The 16,839-nt window shown below is 41.8% G+C and overlaps 1 protein-coding gene and 1 long non-coding RNA gene across 9 annotated transcripts in view; one reads left to right on the top strand and one right to left on the bottom strand.

Moving 5' to 3' along the window:
* The window catches only part of PTPN22 (protein tyrosine phosphatase non-receptor type 22), a 64,824-nt gene that overhangs the window by 495 nt on the left and 47,490 nt on the right, over window positions 1–16,839 (top strand). The window contains exons 2-7 of one of the 8 annotated variants that reach the window (XR_012491624.2): window positions 3,150–3,255; window positions 4,530–4,683; window positions 4,999–5,120; window positions 7,705–7,929; window positions 8,540–8,612; window positions 9,082–10,131. Coding sequence is in view for 5 of the 8 variants with exons in the window: in XM_019730390.3 (XP_019585949.3) it covers window positions 3,150–3,255; window positions 4,530–4,683; window positions 4,999–5,120; window positions 7,705–7,929; window positions 8,540–8,557 (625 nt within the window). In the remaining 3 variants the exon portion in view is untranslated. The other 7 variants (XR_016021755.1, XM_019730390.3, XM_074318596.2 and 4 more) reach the window with 7 other exon arrangements.
* LOC148757795 (uncharacterized) lies at window positions 13,612–16,830 on the bottom strand. Its single transcript, XR_016021757.1, has 2 exons — window positions 15,705–16,830; window positions 13,612–14,678 (listed from the first exon to the last, which is right to left on the bottom strand). It is a non-coding gene; the product is annotated as an uncharacterized LOC148757795 (long non-coding RNA).

The raw sequence follows: 16,839 nt of genomic DNA, 5'->3' as shown, positions 1-16,839 counted from the left end.
ACATTGCCTCACCTTTAAATCTTCTTTATTTAAGTCAGCGTTCAGCTCAGTCACGAGCTCTTCCAGGACGTTTTCTGTGAGCCTCATTGCCTTCAGAAGGGTCTCCTCCAAGCTGTGAAAGCATCAGTGCACGTGCCTAGCAGTACTGTTGTAATTCCTTGCTTGTCACTCTGCCTCAGTCTTCACTTGATTCATACCTGGCCACATTTTATAATTGAAACAATTTATGGCGAGAACAGATTTAATGAAATTGTGGTAAAGTATAAATAACTAGAGAATCCAGAACAGGGAAGATGAAACTACCAGTAAAGACCAGCTGGATGAGGGATGGGGAAATACACAAATGTTCAGGCTTAAGGGCCTACACAGTTGATATAGCTGAGCCTCCGAATTAGCTCTGTAAGTGATTTGGCAGTCAGAGTGAAGAGAAATAATTATATAGTTGTCATCGGTGAGAAAGAAACATTCCAAACCTAACTTCTAAAAGAAATTCACAGGTAGCTTCACCTAGGTGGCACTGACTGATGTGGACACAATTTCCGTGGGAAGTTAGCTTCATGTGACTGTTTCTTATGCTGTTCTTCAGTGAACACAGCGCATAACTTTTAACATGGAGCTTAGTGAGAGGATTTCTTCAAGGAGTTAAGATAAGATGCTCCAAATATCACCCAGCTTAACTAGGACTTCCGTTACCTAGATACGGAGGTGGACCGCGTAGCCTTCAAGTACTTTTTCACCCCTCACTTCTCACAGTGAGGCTCTTAATAGGAATATGTAACAGACAGTATTGAATTTTCTGGTAAGGGCCCTCGGTTTTGTAAGTTGATTGTTCCCTGTGGACAAGATTGTCTTTCTTTCCATCTGTCTTCATAATATCTGCCATCTAGTGATTACTTGATAAATACTTATTGAATGAATGGCTAGAAGTAATTAGATTCTGACGGTGTTTTGGGATTGGTGTTTGAAGTGTGTTGTGTTCCATTGTGTCAACTATGTAGAAAATAATGGAATTCCGTCTAGGGTTTCTCAAAAGTGGCATTATTGACAGTTGGGGCCAAAGAATTCTTTGTTGTGGGGGTTTTCCTGTGCATTGTAGGATGGTTATTGGCCACAGCTCTGGCCTATACCCACTAGATGCCAAGAGAACCCTCAGTTGTGGCAACTGAAAATGTCTCCAGCATTGCCAGAGGTGCTCTGGGGGGTGAAATCACCCCCAATTGAGAATGATTGATCTAGACCTTGGGTCCCCAGGGACTGAAAGTAGAGGGACCAGAACAGCTTCAGAAGTGCTTTTCCATATTTTGACTTGTCCAGTTAAACCAAAATGTCAAGCGCTGCCAATTTAAAGTGTACAAGGGCACTAGATTAATGGGGGTGGGGGTGGGGGGGTCACTGAATAAATTATATAACTGTCTAACCACTATGGTGTACACCTGAAACTAATATAAAATAATGTTGAATGTCAACTGTAACTGAAATAAAAGTGTTACAAGGAAACAGGATATAGGTGATAGAAACTACGTAAATCTATTGACTTGTAAAAAAAATTAGAGACTAATTGAAATGTTGACCTAAAGAAAGTTAGGTATGGCTCAGCAATTGAATAAATGTTACTAAAATAATCCCAACTATTGGAGCTTTTAGAAAATTAAGTTTTACTTGGTTGATTTTCTGTCATGTAAGGGGCATAACAGAATATGAAACTGTTGCTTTTGAAAATACAATCTTAAGATGATCTCAATGAAGAACTGATTTAATTGTAGCCTGGTTTTACTGCTTTATAAGCAAAATGACTAAAGCTTCAGTATACCACGTAGTTATTTATTTACTATTCCTTCCCCTCAGGAGCTCTCTCTAGCCTCTGTGGGCATATGGTTTGATGATGTGATATGTTAGATGCTTTAAAATCCACGAGGGTAGTTGATACTGTGCTTTTTAGAAAGATGGCGTTCCTAATGTCTGTCTTAGAATGGGTAATAGAATGTAATACACATAATGAGTACCCACCAATGACAGTGGTGTTTTGGAACATTGCATAGACAATCATTTGCATAGTTCCTGATCGTAATTTTATTGCTATGGACCAGTGATTGTTCTATGCCTCCATTCCCCCCCTTTTTGAATGGGAGTTCTGTTGCACATTTTCTGTCCCTTTCTCATCTTTTGGGTGTTTGGGGAGGGGAGACAACTTAGCTGTAGGTCTCCACACTGAAGGAGCTATACCTGAGGCTCCCCATCCTCATGCAGACCTGGGGCAGATAACAAGACCCTGGACTTTGAGCCCATGATACGATGAGATGAGGCTTTTGGAAGAAGGATGTAAATTATTGTGGCCAGAGCAGCAAGAGAAACAAGTAATAGTGAAAAACTTATGGCTTCATTTTTCAGTAATATTTAGGAGAACGATACTAGAACTGTAAGAGTGAAGGGTAGGTGGGCTGGGGCGGGAGGTGGGAGGGGAAGGGTGGTTTGGGAGGGTGCTACATTGAAGGTCCAAAGAGAGGTAAATGAAGAAGGAAAATCGATCCCACATTGACCACGAGAGCATATAGTCCGCTTCTGTGGCCTCACAACATTGATCAGAAAGATAATGCAAAGGAGTCCAGTTTAGATTCGACAGATGGTATGTGCGTATAAGCATATCAGTAGTGAAATGAGGAAGGTGGTTTATTATTGTGGGAAAAGGTTTCTGAGGTAAGACAGACTTGGTTTTAAATTTCTCTTCTGCCGCTGACTGATACCGCTTAACCTTGGGGCAGGCCTTTTTATACCAGTCGGATGGCCTCTTGTACACATTTTTGATTTTGTATATTATTTTGGGAGTACATTGTAAATGTATTTGTTGTAATCCTTAAATTGTCAGTGGCTAGCTGTAGTGTGCAAGGAAGGTGGCCTAGAATTCTCTCTGAGGGACCTTCCGACCTTAGCGGTCTGAAGGCTACTGAGTAGTAACTGACAGTTCAGCCCTAGTGATAGGAACTGACAAATGAAAATGGCCCTTCAGCTACATAATTCCTATTCCTAGTCCCAAGCAATTTATGTTTTTATAGGATGGAACAGAAAACAAAAGACTGGCTCTGATTATGTTGCAAGATAGAAATTCCATTCTGAGCAATTGACTTACTGTTTATACTTGAATCTCTTATTAGTTCACCAGGTCGGAATACCCTGGAAGGGCTGATAGGTTTGAATGCTGCTTCTGAGACCCAAGCCCAAAATATAGGTGTAGCTACATTACGAAGGCAGCCTCTGTGGGTAAGTGCCCGATCCTGAGATCTTGTAAAACGATGACAGTCCAACCCTTTTTAGAAAATCCTAATTAATCCTGTTAGTAAATTCCAGGTCCTTTTCATTCTGGTCATTAGGCCTTGGGCTGAAAGGAAGACATTTTCAACAGTGACTGCATGTCAGACCCTGCTGGGTCATTCCACATAACATGACCTTAGTCCTCACGATTTCTCTGTGAAATACTTTGTATTATAGTGGTACCTCGGTTTTCGAACGTCTCCGTTGACGACCATTTTGGTTTATGAACGCCATAAATTTTATGGATCTATGGTATCATTAGATAGTAAAATTCATGCTAAATTTGCAGTTTTAGGGGTTGATTTTAAAGGTCTGGAACGAATTAATCCGTTTTGCATTACTTTCTATTGGGAAACAGTGCCTCGGTTTTCGAACATTTCAGAATTTAAACGGTCTTCCGGAATGGATTACGTTAGAAAACCGAGGTACCACTGTATCTCCCTTTACAGTTCCTCAAATGCCCAGTGTTTTGGTTTTTTTTCCCCCCACCTTCTCAGCTTTTACATATTCCATTCTTTCTACCTGGAATGGTGTCATTCCTCCTCTCGCCTAATAAATCCTTACTTGTCCTTCAGAGCTCATCTTAGATGTTACTACTTCCAGGAAGCCTTCCTAACCCCCTCGGTTCGTTTCCCTTTACACACTATAATCACACTGTATCTCAATAAACACAAGAAATTATGTGATTAATTATTGAATAGCCGTCATTCATGCTAAAATGTAAGCTCTGTGAGGATGGGGACTGTGTCTATGTCATTTTTGTGTGTGTTATTTGTAGTGCCAGGTATAGTTCTTCCATGTGGGTTCTCAATAAATAACCAATGTATGATTATGGCAAATACGTGCCATAATCAGGAGTTGAATGCTTGTCTATTACAAACCTTCCTTCTTTAGGTTATACCATACAGGAAGTGTTTCTTAAGTGACATTACCCAAGAGGTTCTTCCTCGATCCTAATTCAGTTAAAAATTGGCAGTCAATCTAAGTTATTCATTAATCTTAGATACTGACTAGGGTGTGGTTCTGAGACAAGGAACTAAAAGTGTTCAGTCATCGCCCAGTTCTGTGCGGGTAAGTCCTTCAGAGAAGCCTCACTTATCTGAGCAGCTGTTTCTGAAGCAAAGTGGTGGGCAAGGCTCCAGGACCCTACATCCCATTAGGAAACTTTGGGAGACAGAGAGGGAGAGGACTTCCTGCTGAACTGAAAACTGCTTGTTTTGTAGAAAAGCAAAACAGCACCAACATCTAAAATGAGCCCCAGAACTTTTGAAGAGCAAACAGAACGCATCGTGGAGTTTCTACTCAACGACTTCTTAGGTACCGCGTCGCAGGTTGCTGGGCGGAGCCTACACGGTGGCGATGAAACAGACTCACCAGGTAAGTCTCCTGGCCTGAGGTGGTGATTGCAGGCCAGTGGGAGAATCTGAAGTATGCTTTCTCATTTCCACTCACGTTTCCAAAGGCAAAACGCGAAGCTTTCAGCAAAGCCTGAAGTCTTCATGGAAGGGAAGGATTCTCAGGAAAGGGAGATTTTTCTGACCATTGGTACTGACAGAACATTGTTCTTGGAAGAGAACAATGCCAACATTGTTTAAAAACCTAGAGAACTTTCTCCAATGCCCTGAGTCCTGGGACTTGCCCTCCCTGCAAGCATTGTGACAAATGTGACTGTGTTTATTTCCTCTGTCTTAGAAGAGGATTGCTCTTTCGACGTGGCCATCGTTGCTGGTCGCCTTCGGATGTTAGGGGACAAGTTCAACGGAGAACTGGAAGCTTCAGCCCAAAGCGTCATCGCGGACATCAGTCAGGGGCAGGTCAAGTTTCTACTGTTTCTATTGTCCACTGCTTTGGTTTTCTATTTCCCTTTTCTTATACTCCTGTATGAGTGTGCCTAGAAATGTTCTGTGAAAGATTTGGGTCTTATATATATTTACCCAAGGAGGTCCAGCAGGGATGCTCTAATTGCTAATTCTTAAGGAGTTAATCAAAACCTCCTGGTACTGAGATGGAAAGCTCGTGGCGTAGGTGGGTCAACCTTCACCTTGTTTCTGTTTGTTTCTCGTCAGAGCTGTGCCTTGTGGCACACAGCACATCATTAGCACTTTATTCTTGCTAAGGCACTTTATTATTTTGTTATGCACCTGTTTTAATACCTATTTTTCTGGACACGGGCCTCTTTTTTTCTTCCAAGGTCCAGCAATGAAATTATGTACAGGAAGGATATAGGCAGTTGACAAGCTTGGTGCAATGCAGGATAATGGTGCAGTAGTCCACAGGGTATATCTCGCTGTTCCTTAGAAAGCTGACTACTGGCAGTAGTACTGGACCCTCTATTGGATAGAAAGACCACAGACAATGTTCTAGAAGATGTTGCTGATGAATATCAATAATGACAGCTAATACTAATTTATCACGTACCGTGTGCCAGGCAGTATTCTAAATGCGTTACACTTATTATCTCATTTAACCCTTACCCCACTTTATGAGGTATTATGGAAGCTGTTACCCGTAGCACAACCTCTCCTCATCTGCACATAACACTGTGAGGGCAAACAGCTAACCCGTCTTATTCACTGTTCGTATTCACACAGTCTAGAATAGTGTCTGATACATAACACACCCTCAGTAAGTATTTTCTGACTTGATATCCATTTAGGCAGAGAAGGAAACAGATCTAGGGAAACAAGTAATTTAGGTTACGCCATAAGTGATGAAGTTAGGATTTGAGCCCAGACTGATTCTAGAACCATTAATGTGTTACTCTTCTTACTGAATACAACTTGGGTGGTGTGCCTACTCTACATTCAGGTAGAATAGACTCCTAATTGCTTGCACCGAAGCTTTCCTAAGTAGCTGATAGTTGAATCTACTTTTCTAATTAAAAAATATTTTTGAAACAGCCTCAAACTCACAGAAAAGTTGCGTGTATTGTACAAAGAATTTCCCTTTTGAGTTATTTGAGAGTAAGTAGCCAACGTGATGTTCCATCACCCCCTAATCCTTTTTTTATATTTCCTTCAGACAAGGACATTCATATATAACCACAGTTAAACCATCAAAATCAGGAAGTTAGCATTGGTACATTTTCATCTCATCCTAAGATCCCATTCAACTTTTGCCAGTTGTCCCACTGATGTAATTTATCGTAGAAAGATATAGGCCAGAATCAGAGACTGCATTTCACTCTCACAGCCTTTTAGTCTCCTTCAGTCTGGAAGAGTTGCTCAGTCTTTCCCTGATTTTCATCACCTTGAAACTTGAAAATTATAGGCCAGTTATTTCGTGGGATGTCCCTTGGGTTTGATGTTTTCTCTTGAATGGACTCAGGATACGGACCTTTGGTAGGAATATTACAGAAGTATTGCTGTGTTTTTCTCATTGCTTCCTGTCAAGTGGCACAGATTTCAGTTTTTCCCACTACTGGTGCTGACTTGAATCACTTAGATGGTGTCTGCCAGGCTCCTCCACTGGAAAGCTACTCATTTCCCCTTTGTAGTCAATAAGTGTTTTGTAGGGAGGTACTTTGAAACCATGTAAATATCCCATGTCTTACCCAAATTTCAATCTATTCATTTATTTTTTACGTCAATATTGACTCATGAATTCCTGCTTTATTCAGTGGGTTGCAATCTGTTCCTCTCATTATTGACTTGAATGCTCACAGTGTCCCAGCTCTGACCCGTGGCGGTTCTTTCAACCTGGACTATGTCATTTCAACACATCCTTCTTATTCTCTGAGGACTTCCTTGGTTTCTGACAAAAGAGCTTGTATTTTTCCAAGCCCTAGCTGGAAGTCAGCCATTCTCCAGGGAGCTCTGGTTTCTTTTACTGGAGAACCGTATTTGGAACACCAAGATCTAGCTACCCTCATGTGGGTGCCCTTCTCAGCGTGTTTGGGCTCTGACTCCCTGCTCTGACCACCATGGGGCCCCCGACACTATAGTACAAGGGATCTTGCTTGGCCCTATCTATTGGCTTTTGTGCCACATTTTTTGGGGGGAAGAGAAAAAGGTAATCTGCTGCTTTACTTTAGCATTTCCCAGACTTCAGTCGTTCGAGCAATTCCTTCACTATTTGAGCTGTACTGTCATGTACTTAATATTTTTCTTTCAAATGTTTTTGTTCTTCTTTTAATCATTTGGTTCATTCTAGGCAATAATATCTGAAATCACGGGTGTGACGGGCCACTTCTGGTTTTTCTAACACCCATTACAATAAATAACAAAACAGTAAAATGAGAAAAGTCTATCCATCTACTTGCTCCCGAAGATGAGTTCAGATGCAACTGTGGTTCATCTGCCGTTCTTGGGGAAACACTTTCTTGACTGGATTCCTATACCTACAGCCTCTTGCACGTTTCATTTATACCCCACTGATAGGCCCTGTGTCTCTCCCCAGTCAGGGGCTATACTTCAGGACGCAGTAAAATCTCTCAGCAGTGCCTGGTGTGCTCAGGATTCCAGCCTTGCTTATGAGAGAGCCTTCCTGGCAGTGTCGGTGAAACTGTTTGAACATGTGGCCCGTATGGCTCCCAAAATGGCAAAACAGGTGGCCATCTCCGTGACAAATATGATCAATGGGAACAGTGCCATCCGGGAGTTCGTCCAATGCCAGGGCGGTTGGGTAAGTATGTTGGGGCCCCTGGCTTGGCGAGGCATTTGCTGGTAATCCCTCGCACTGATAACACCTGGGACTCCAGCTCAGGATTCTTCCTGTGAGTTGGAAACCAGGCAGGAAAACAGGCCTCCCTACTTTGCCGACAATGCCACAGAAAAGGGGAACAGTCAGAAGCTCAGCCTGTGGGTGTGGGTCTGCAGAGTCATGCTGCCTAAAGTGTGGACTGCTGACCCTATACGGCTAATGTCCACCTCCTGCACATCTGCAGTGTATTGGTGGTGGAATTCTCATCTCAGCCTGGCTTCCCTCTGTTCCCGGGTAAATTTCCCTCACGTCTTTGGCTGTGTGTTGAGGCCGTTCAGAATCATCTTACTATTATCTAACAAAAAACGATTAGTGTCATCTGCCGTGGTGATGACTAGAGGAGCCATTCTAAGCCCAGGACTGAGTGGCACCATTCGAACAGCTGCTCTCATAGAGCACTCACCTTCCCAGGATCGGCAGAAGCCTTGTCAGGGCTGCATTCCCTGGGGGTATCTGCACATCATTCCTGGTTTCCGTAGGGAGTTCCACACGGCCATACCTTTGACTGTAGGATATTCATTGTCCTTCCTAGGAAAATCTGGAGAGCTGAAGAAGACGCGGAGCCATTTCCCAGTCTGAACCTCTCTTTCCGTTTGACCTATCAGGTGATTGATTTCTGGTCATTCAAACAGACAACCAAATAAAGTGCCATTTTGTTTTGGACAGAACTGAACTTAGCTGAGTAATTTATTTTCTACTGATTGTTAAAGTTGGGAGCAGCACCCAGAGGTCTGCAGAGATTTTTATACTTTCTGTTTGTATGTGAGTTTTAATGAGATTCTGTTGAAGCAAAGGCCTCCAGACAAAAAGCAATGACTTGTTAGTAGTGGAATTCCAGGCACCAGGACAGGCGTTTTGCTGGAGATTTTGGGGAAAGGGCGTATCCAGTAAGCGAGTCCTTCAGAGTTACCCTGTGTTTGGTGCGAATCTTGTCTACTAATTTTTCAGTCTAAAGGATTTCAGGAAGATTTTTGTTTGGGAAATCTTATTTTAAGTTGAGGATTTTTAAAAAAAATTCATAACCTAAATTTCATGTTAATTTCACCTGATCAGAATTATTTTATGCATTTTCAGGGTTGGAAGTGAAAAATAGCAGTTTGTTCATCTACTCTGCTACTAGAAAGGCCAAAGAAAGAGAAAACAGTCACTGCATTTGTACTGCCACCGGAAGCAGGAAATGCAGACCCATCTCTGGGACAGGAGGGCCAGCTCAGCTTAGGTGAAGCTAGCTGCATACCACAGTGTTTTTCAAAGTGTGATGCATGTGTCATCTGTGGGCCTTATAAATAGCTGATTTCCAGGCCCTGTCCCTAGATATTCTGATTCTGTAGGGGTGGGCTGAGTCTTAAAACCCCAACTTTTTAACCAGTTCCACACATGATTCTAGTGTACATCTAGAGTTTGGGAACCAGCACTTTAGAACAGGGGTTGCAGCCCACGGCCTGCTGCCTTTTTTGTAAATAGTTTTATTGGAATGCAGCTACACTGTCTTGTTTATATATTATCTATGGCTGTTCTAGCACTGCAGTGGCAAAGTTGAGTAGTTATGACAGATGACAGACACCTTATGGCCCCTGAAGTTTAAAATATTTACTACCTGGCCATTTAAGTTTGCAGACATTTCTCCTCAAATAATTTAAACTCTGTTGCAATCCTGATACTTCTTGTCAAACATAGTTGTACACAGAATAACTCTTTTTTTCATAATTTATTCTGAGAGTGTTAATTCTTGCAAAGTCCAAACTTTCTTTAGGACTTTGGCAAATCAGAGCTCTGTGACTCCTGAGTCATCCAGAGAGGGTATACGTTTCCCTGGCCCTACCACAAGGGCTTGGAGGTGATTGGAAGCAAGGCCTGTGGCTTCTGTGCTCTGTGGATCTCATAATAGTCCTTCACAATCTCAGATTAGTAGGCGGTGATCCATCCAGTAGAGACTCCTTCACTCATAAGCCCTCAAATCTGCTTGTCAGGAAGAAAAGCCTTGAAGAGAGGCGTGAATGGCTTTGGCAGAAGTTTACAGAGCTAACCGCATCCCATCCCTTCAACCAGCTGGCCATCTGGCTCCCTTAAATGCACAGAAATAAAGATGCAGCGCTGTTAATAAATTTTCACTTTTTCAAGTTAGGCCGTTTCCTCTTTTCTTGGATAAATCACAATAGGTTGATAATGCAGAAATGATATTTCATGTTTCTCTTTAGTAGAAATTAGCTTTTTGCTACCAATTTAAGATGCTTGATGTATTCCTTTGTCCCTTCCATTACTATGAACTCAACATGGTAGTTTTGTGGTATTTGGCCTCTTAGGTGAAGTCAGGTTTTACTTTGACTAATGCTGTTCTGTTCATGAAATAAAATTCTTCTGTCTACGCATTTGAACTGATTCTCAGCAAATGCAATCTAAACTGAATGATACAAAAATAGAGAACAGATTGGTGCTTGCTGGGGCAGAGAGTAGGGACTGGGGGAAATAGGGAGAAGTGGTTAAAGGGTACACACTTCCAGTTACCATGTTTCCCCGAAAATAAGACCGGGTCTTATATTAATTTTTGCTCCAAAAGATGCATTAGGGTGCATTTTCAGGGGATGTCTTATTTTTTCATGTACAACAATCTACATTTATTCAAATACAGTCATGTCATCTTCTGGAACATCGTCATAACGTACTAAATGCGTCCGTCTGGCTGACGATTTAACTGGGGCTTATTTTCAGGGTAGGTCTTATTTTCGAGGAAACACAGTATACAATGAAAAAGTTCTGAGGCTGTAATGTAATGTATAGCATGGCGACTGTAGGTAACAATACTGTACTGTATATTTGAAAGTTGCTAAGAGAGAAGATTTTTAAAGTTCTCACCTCCCCCAAAAAAGTGTGGTAATCGTTTTGCTGTACACACACACACACACACACACACACACACACACACACACACAGAGTCATTACTTTGTATACCTTAAACTTAGACAATGTTAAATGTCAGTTATATCTCAATAAACCTGGAAACATTAAATTGAGTGGTAAATGTCAGAGGCCAGCGGCTTCCTTTTTCTCCTTTCTTTTCCCTCTTAGCCATATGAGCTCCGTGTTCTGTCCCGTGTTGCCTATAAAACACCAGAATGTGAATCGAGCTCCAAGTATACTTTGGTATCTTGAGATAGAGGCTATGGTGCCCCTGGGGATTACCCTGGTCTGCTCTTTGGTCTGGGTGTGGTGTTTGTTGCTAGGCCCCCCTGTCCTAGGAAAACTGAAGTAACTGGGCTATAGGAAGAAGACGCTGTAGCCCAGAAACTAGGAATGCATTCAGATGATCTGGTTTTAACAATTTCCTCTCACCATAGATTAATCGTGACATTGGGCAGGTACTCCAATTCTTTTGTGCTTTAGTTTCCACATCTTAAAATAGAGATGATTTGGTAACTTAATTCGTACAATCACTATGAGGGATAAATGAAACAATACTCTTTGTAAAGCCCGGGGCCTGAAATATTTTAAGCACTGCTGAAACAGTTTGGAGCCCCTGTGACTTAAAGTTTATAAAGTTCTAGCTTGACATTTTTTCTTTCCATTAACTCTGTCTTTCACAAAGGCAAGCCAATCTGTGCTTTTACCTGTTGCCTTGATGTGGGTGATTTGTAAGTCTGACTTATTTTCCTTCCTCCCAAATCCATATCCACGAACTCCAACCCTTTATTTCTATATACCTTTCTTATTCCCTTGCTTTCCCCAATTGCCGTTTAACTAGCTCAGAACTTCAGTCATTTTTCCCTCCTTCCTCTTTCCAGTCCTGTTCACCCAAGTAGTCTTTCTCATGTATCCCTTCCTTCTTGTTTTGATTTTTCCTACAAGAGTTTATGACCACCTGCCTGGGCTATTGATAAAGCCTCCTAGTTAAGCTTTCAATCGATCCTCCTGTTCCAGGCTTGCCCCGTTCCAGTCTGTGCAATATGCTGCCACCAGATCGACCAAAGCTGTGTCCATTGTTTTATTCATTTTTAGATGTTATAATTCATTTTGAAATCTTACATACCACTGAAGGAGACTTTCAAAAACTATCAGAAGGGAGCGTTTATTTTTTAAAACTCAAGAAATGTTTTCCCGAAGCTTTGCTTTGATTGTCATTCTCTTAATATCTTTCAGTGGAACTTCTGAAGGTGATTGGCTATGTTCGTTATCTTGATTGTGGTGATGGTTTTGTGGGTATATACACATGCCCAAACTTATCAAACTGTACTTTGAAATGTGTAATTTATTGCACGTCAGAACTCCCTCAATAAAGTTGTTTAAAAAAAATCCTTCGGTGATTTTCCACTGCCCATCAATGAAAGCCTGACTTTTCAGCCTGGCATTCAAGTTCCCCCCAGGGTTTGGCCCCAACCGCCCTTTCCAGCGTCATCAGTCAAGACTCTACGTAAGGAGCGCTCCAGTCAAACTGAGCCACTCACGAAGCTGCCCCCTCCTCCTGTTTTGTGTATTTCATATTGCTTTCTCTCGGGCTCTGCTGACATCTTCAAGACCCGACTCAGTGTTACTTCCTCTATGAAGGCAATCCCAGTAACCTGAATAAGAGGTGACTTGCCTTCTCAAAAATGTTTTGCACCGTGTTACGGTCTTATGACAAAAGGCCCTACATGATAGTTACTTGTGTACTTGTCTTCCCTGCTAGAATAAAGGATCCTTGAACAAAGACAAGCTGTTGAACACTTCTGTAGCACCCCCCTTCCCCATTCTCTTGCGTGTATATGGATCTCATAATGAATGAATACTGAGTGGACATCAAATGAAGGATGAGACTTCAACTTTGATTATATTTTGAACAAGATGTCAACCAAGCCTCACCAAGTCCCGACTCTATTAAAAAAAAAAAAAAAAGTAAATTGTTTCCATTGCAAGTTGTTATTACTTGACCTTTGCCTCCTGAAGATTGTGTTTCTGAAACCAAAAGCAGAGTACTTCCCTGTGTGGCATGTAGGAAGCTGACTGAAGTTCACAGAAGGTGAACTGAAGAGCTTGAGTCTCAGAATGCTGTAGTGACAAGCAGCAGATTGGAAGATGGGGAGGGGGAACTTCTGCTGCTGATGCCGTGAAAACAGGAGCTAAGTGCTTTACGAGCCTCTTCTGTGCCCATTTACAAAAGAAGAAAGGTCAAGCATGGGAATAAAGGAGGTCATTTGTTTTTCCTGGCCATTGCAGCCCTTCTGAGATGGACTCAGTGTCATTAGCAGCCCCATTCCTTTTGTAGTAATAGCCTTGGGAGGTTCTCTTTGCCAGGTTCCAGGACCTCCCTGTCGGGAAGGCCCATCTGCTCCTGGCATAGCCAAAGTGCCTAGCGAGAGAAGCCTGGACTGTGCCAGGCAAGAGTCCTGGAGTAACTGATGGAGTGAGTAACCAGGTCACCATGGACTGACCACATGTGCAGCATCGCTTGTCACAGTAGCCTTATTATAGGTGTGCCCAAGGCCAGGTTAAGCACATGCAAATGTCAAGGTCATGCAAATACATAGAAGAAAACTATAGCTGAATATAAAGGTTCATACTGAAAGGATTCAGACTAAGAGAATGTCATGGTGAGAAGGAGTTTGGGGCATGATTTTCAAAGAAAAGAGTATCCAGGCTTTGTGGCTTTATTTTCATTTTGGTGAAAACCAGGGGGAAAGGTGAGAAGGAGCAGTAGAATGAACAAGGTGTATGGATGATGGGATTGGAGAGGTTGGGTGGGGACAGACCGGGAGGGGCTTGGTGACAGGTGAGGAATCTGGACATGTTCCATGGATGAGCACTGAGTACTTTGGTTCTGCAGCACTAAAGTGGACTTTTAAGACCTTTCACCCAGCCTTGATTACCAGGAGATACTAGAATACAAGCTACATAGAGATAGCTAAGAGCATATGCTGTGGGAATCCAGATGTGAAAGGGGAATGAGGGGTGGTTAACATGGGAACGGAAAAAACAGGTTGAATCTAAGACATTGAGGAGAAAGGTTCACTAGTTCTTGGTGACCAACAGGATGCTTATGAGGGACTGAGTATTTCACAGATAATACACATAGCCGGTATCAAATCAATGACCTTGGGACACAGAGAAAGGCAGGCGGAGTGAAACTAAAAGGTTAGTTAAGTGGTTTTCCCAGGCTAAAACGTCTCCTCATAGAGGAATGTTCTGAGAAAATGTGGCTAGTTTATCTTCTCCTAATAACCCTGCCCTCGACTTTCTCTTTGGTTAAAGTTTTTTTGGTCATCTAATTCCTGACCTCCATGACACCGATATTTCCCGGTAAACTGGCACACTCCCCTCTTGGTGGAGCAGGTGGCAGTGTGATTGCCACTCCCCTGTGTTGTCATCTTCCTTCTGAGCAAACACAGTCACACAAGGGTGCCAGGGGATGGTCCTTCCTCAGTCCTCTTCAGCTGTTCCTTCACAGTTTTCCTTTCCACGAGGTCTCACCCTTGACGAGAATCTGATAAAGTGTTGATGATGCTTTTACTGGGTGGAATTGTTGTGTTCACTTAGGGTTTATGCCAGACTGGTTTAAATGTTTCATAGTAAATTCTCAAATTCTTTCAGATACTTGGCAATCTTTGCGGCAGGACTGTTTCCCCTCTCCAGTTCTTGATCTTCCCACAAGATACAAATGAGTCAACAGAATCTTCATCAAAAAGCACTAGGTTCTCCAGTCCCTGCAGAAGGAAGTGTGAAAAATTAGAAGCTTAGATTTGTTAAAAATAACACGCCTGCCTTGTTTTCTCCTTCAGTTTGGTTTTTTGCTTGCTTGAGTGGTCTGCTCAGGAAATGACCTTTTAGCTAAGTGGGTTTTTGAGGTTTGGCTATTTTACAATGTTTCTATCATTTAGTTTTAGAGTCAAACAGGCTCTTAAGAATTGCTACTTAAAAAGAAATCTGCAGTTCTGCTAAGACACTACTTTCAGATCATTATATTTTGGATAAAAAAGCTATAGAGGGCATCTAAGCAAGTTTTATCTTTCTTATATCTCTCTCCATCTTATCCCACCCTAAGAAGAAAAGAAACTTAGAGAGAAATTGTTGTGAAATACAGGCTTGAGGAAAATAGATTTAAATTTTATTAGGTATCTTTTTGTTTATTAATTAGTAAGGTTCTGGTTTGGAAGTGAAGACATTCTAAGTGGACAGGGAGATTATGAAACTGTGTATTTCTTTTATGTCAGTTCAGAAAACCATTTCCTTTTAGGGTTCTCCTTTGCTACTTTGCAGATGAGTAAATTAGTTTGAAATAGTTTTATTCTCATCCGTAATTAAGTCTCTCCCTTTAAATCTGAGATGCTTCATTAACTGGTTAAGGGTGTTTTTCACCAGATCCTGGTTTGTTCACTGTTGTATACCCAGCCCCTACCACAGTGCTCAGCATTTAGTGGGTACTCAAAAAATTTGTTGAGCAAATTAATGGATTTTTGTGTTGTTTTCTAGTTTAAGAAAATGGTGTAATAAAAGCATCGTTAATCACGCCACTTACACTATTGTATTGTGTGTGTGTTTGTGTGTCTTTTGGTCCTCATTTAACCATGTACATCTTTGTTTTAGTTATTATAAACTTGAAATTTTTGGCCTTTTAAATTTTTTTCTCATATTTTATGTTTTTAAATTGTCAAATTAAATATTGCCTTATTTAGCAAGAAATCCTCCTTGAATGCTAAATGGGGATAATTCGAAAAATACTATCTTATTACCAGCAGCTTGTGTTGAAGAATTACGGTTCATTTTAATGGATTCTGTGGTGTGGGATTGAAATTCTTCATTGGCGTCAGTGAAGATACTTCGATGACCTTTCCTTTCTTGTAAGGCTCAGCAAGGTGGATGCAGCCTAATAGCGTTCAGAATCGTGATTTCTTAAAGGGTGTTTGAATAATGTTGCCAAACGTGCAGGGTTGCTAATACCTGAAATAGAGGAAGTTCTAACAGCACCGTTTTCTTCAGGCTTATTTGAGACTAATTTTGTTAATATGTTTATTGAACTTCTGTCCCCAAACGGAGCTGATAAGCTGACTTTTGGTGGTTGTCACACTGAGACACTCTTGCATAGGTTTGTACCCCTCGAGAAGACAATTTATGCAAACTGAGCTGTGGAAGCTTTTTCTAGAACAGCCCCTCTGTCAGTCGGTGCCAAAATGCCACAGACACCGTTTGGCTTCCTGACACAATGGCCTTTTCTAAGGCATAAGTTACAGAGTAGACATGTCTTCTATAGAAATCGTTCTTCAGGCTTTTGGTCTGGAAAGTTATGCTGTTGCCAGCAAGGTGGCTGATTTTGCTTTTTTTTTTTTTCTTTCTCTTCCTTCATAGTTTCCTTCATTACATAGAGGGGATATTACGCCAACTTCCTGATAAGGCCCCGCTTGTGGGGGCCACCGTGCTCCCGGATCCTATACAGACCAATACCCCCAGTCTTTATATCCAGAACCCAGGTGAAACTGAAAAAGTACTGGAGGGTCAGGTGGGTCCTGATATCCATAGCACTTCCCTTAACGGAGGTCGGCACTTCCTTAGCCCTGGGAGAAGCACAGACTTTGTCAGAAGCAGCTGACTTTGTTTCATCCAAAAGAGAGTTTGAGGTCTATATGGCAGACCTAAAAGTTCTGAATAAAAATGCCTTCTCCGATGAAGAGAAGTTGGCCACTGATCACACTGACGAGAAACTCTTTAGAAACTTATTAACTACAAGCAGTGTTTGTCTCCCTTTCTGGGCCTCACTAAACTTTGCGGAGTTTGTTTGGGACGTGAAGAAAACAGAAGGTGTCAGCAGGGCCTTTGTACTCATAGGGCAAATGGGGAGAGGCAGAACCCCTCCACCAGGCCTGTCATTCT

The sequence above is a fragment of the Rhinolophus sinicus genome, chromosome 7 (assembly GCF_057876585.1).
Source record: "Rhinolophus sinicus isolate RSI-liver-muscle chromosome 7, RSI-T2T, whole genome shotgun sequence".
In the NCBI taxonomy this organism is placed as follows: Eukaryota; Metazoa; Chordata; class Mammalia; order Chiroptera; family Rhinolophidae; genus Rhinolophus; species Rhinolophus sinicus.
Note: the sequence above shows the minus strand (reverse complement) of the source record. Positions and strands in the feature narration are given on the sequence as shown.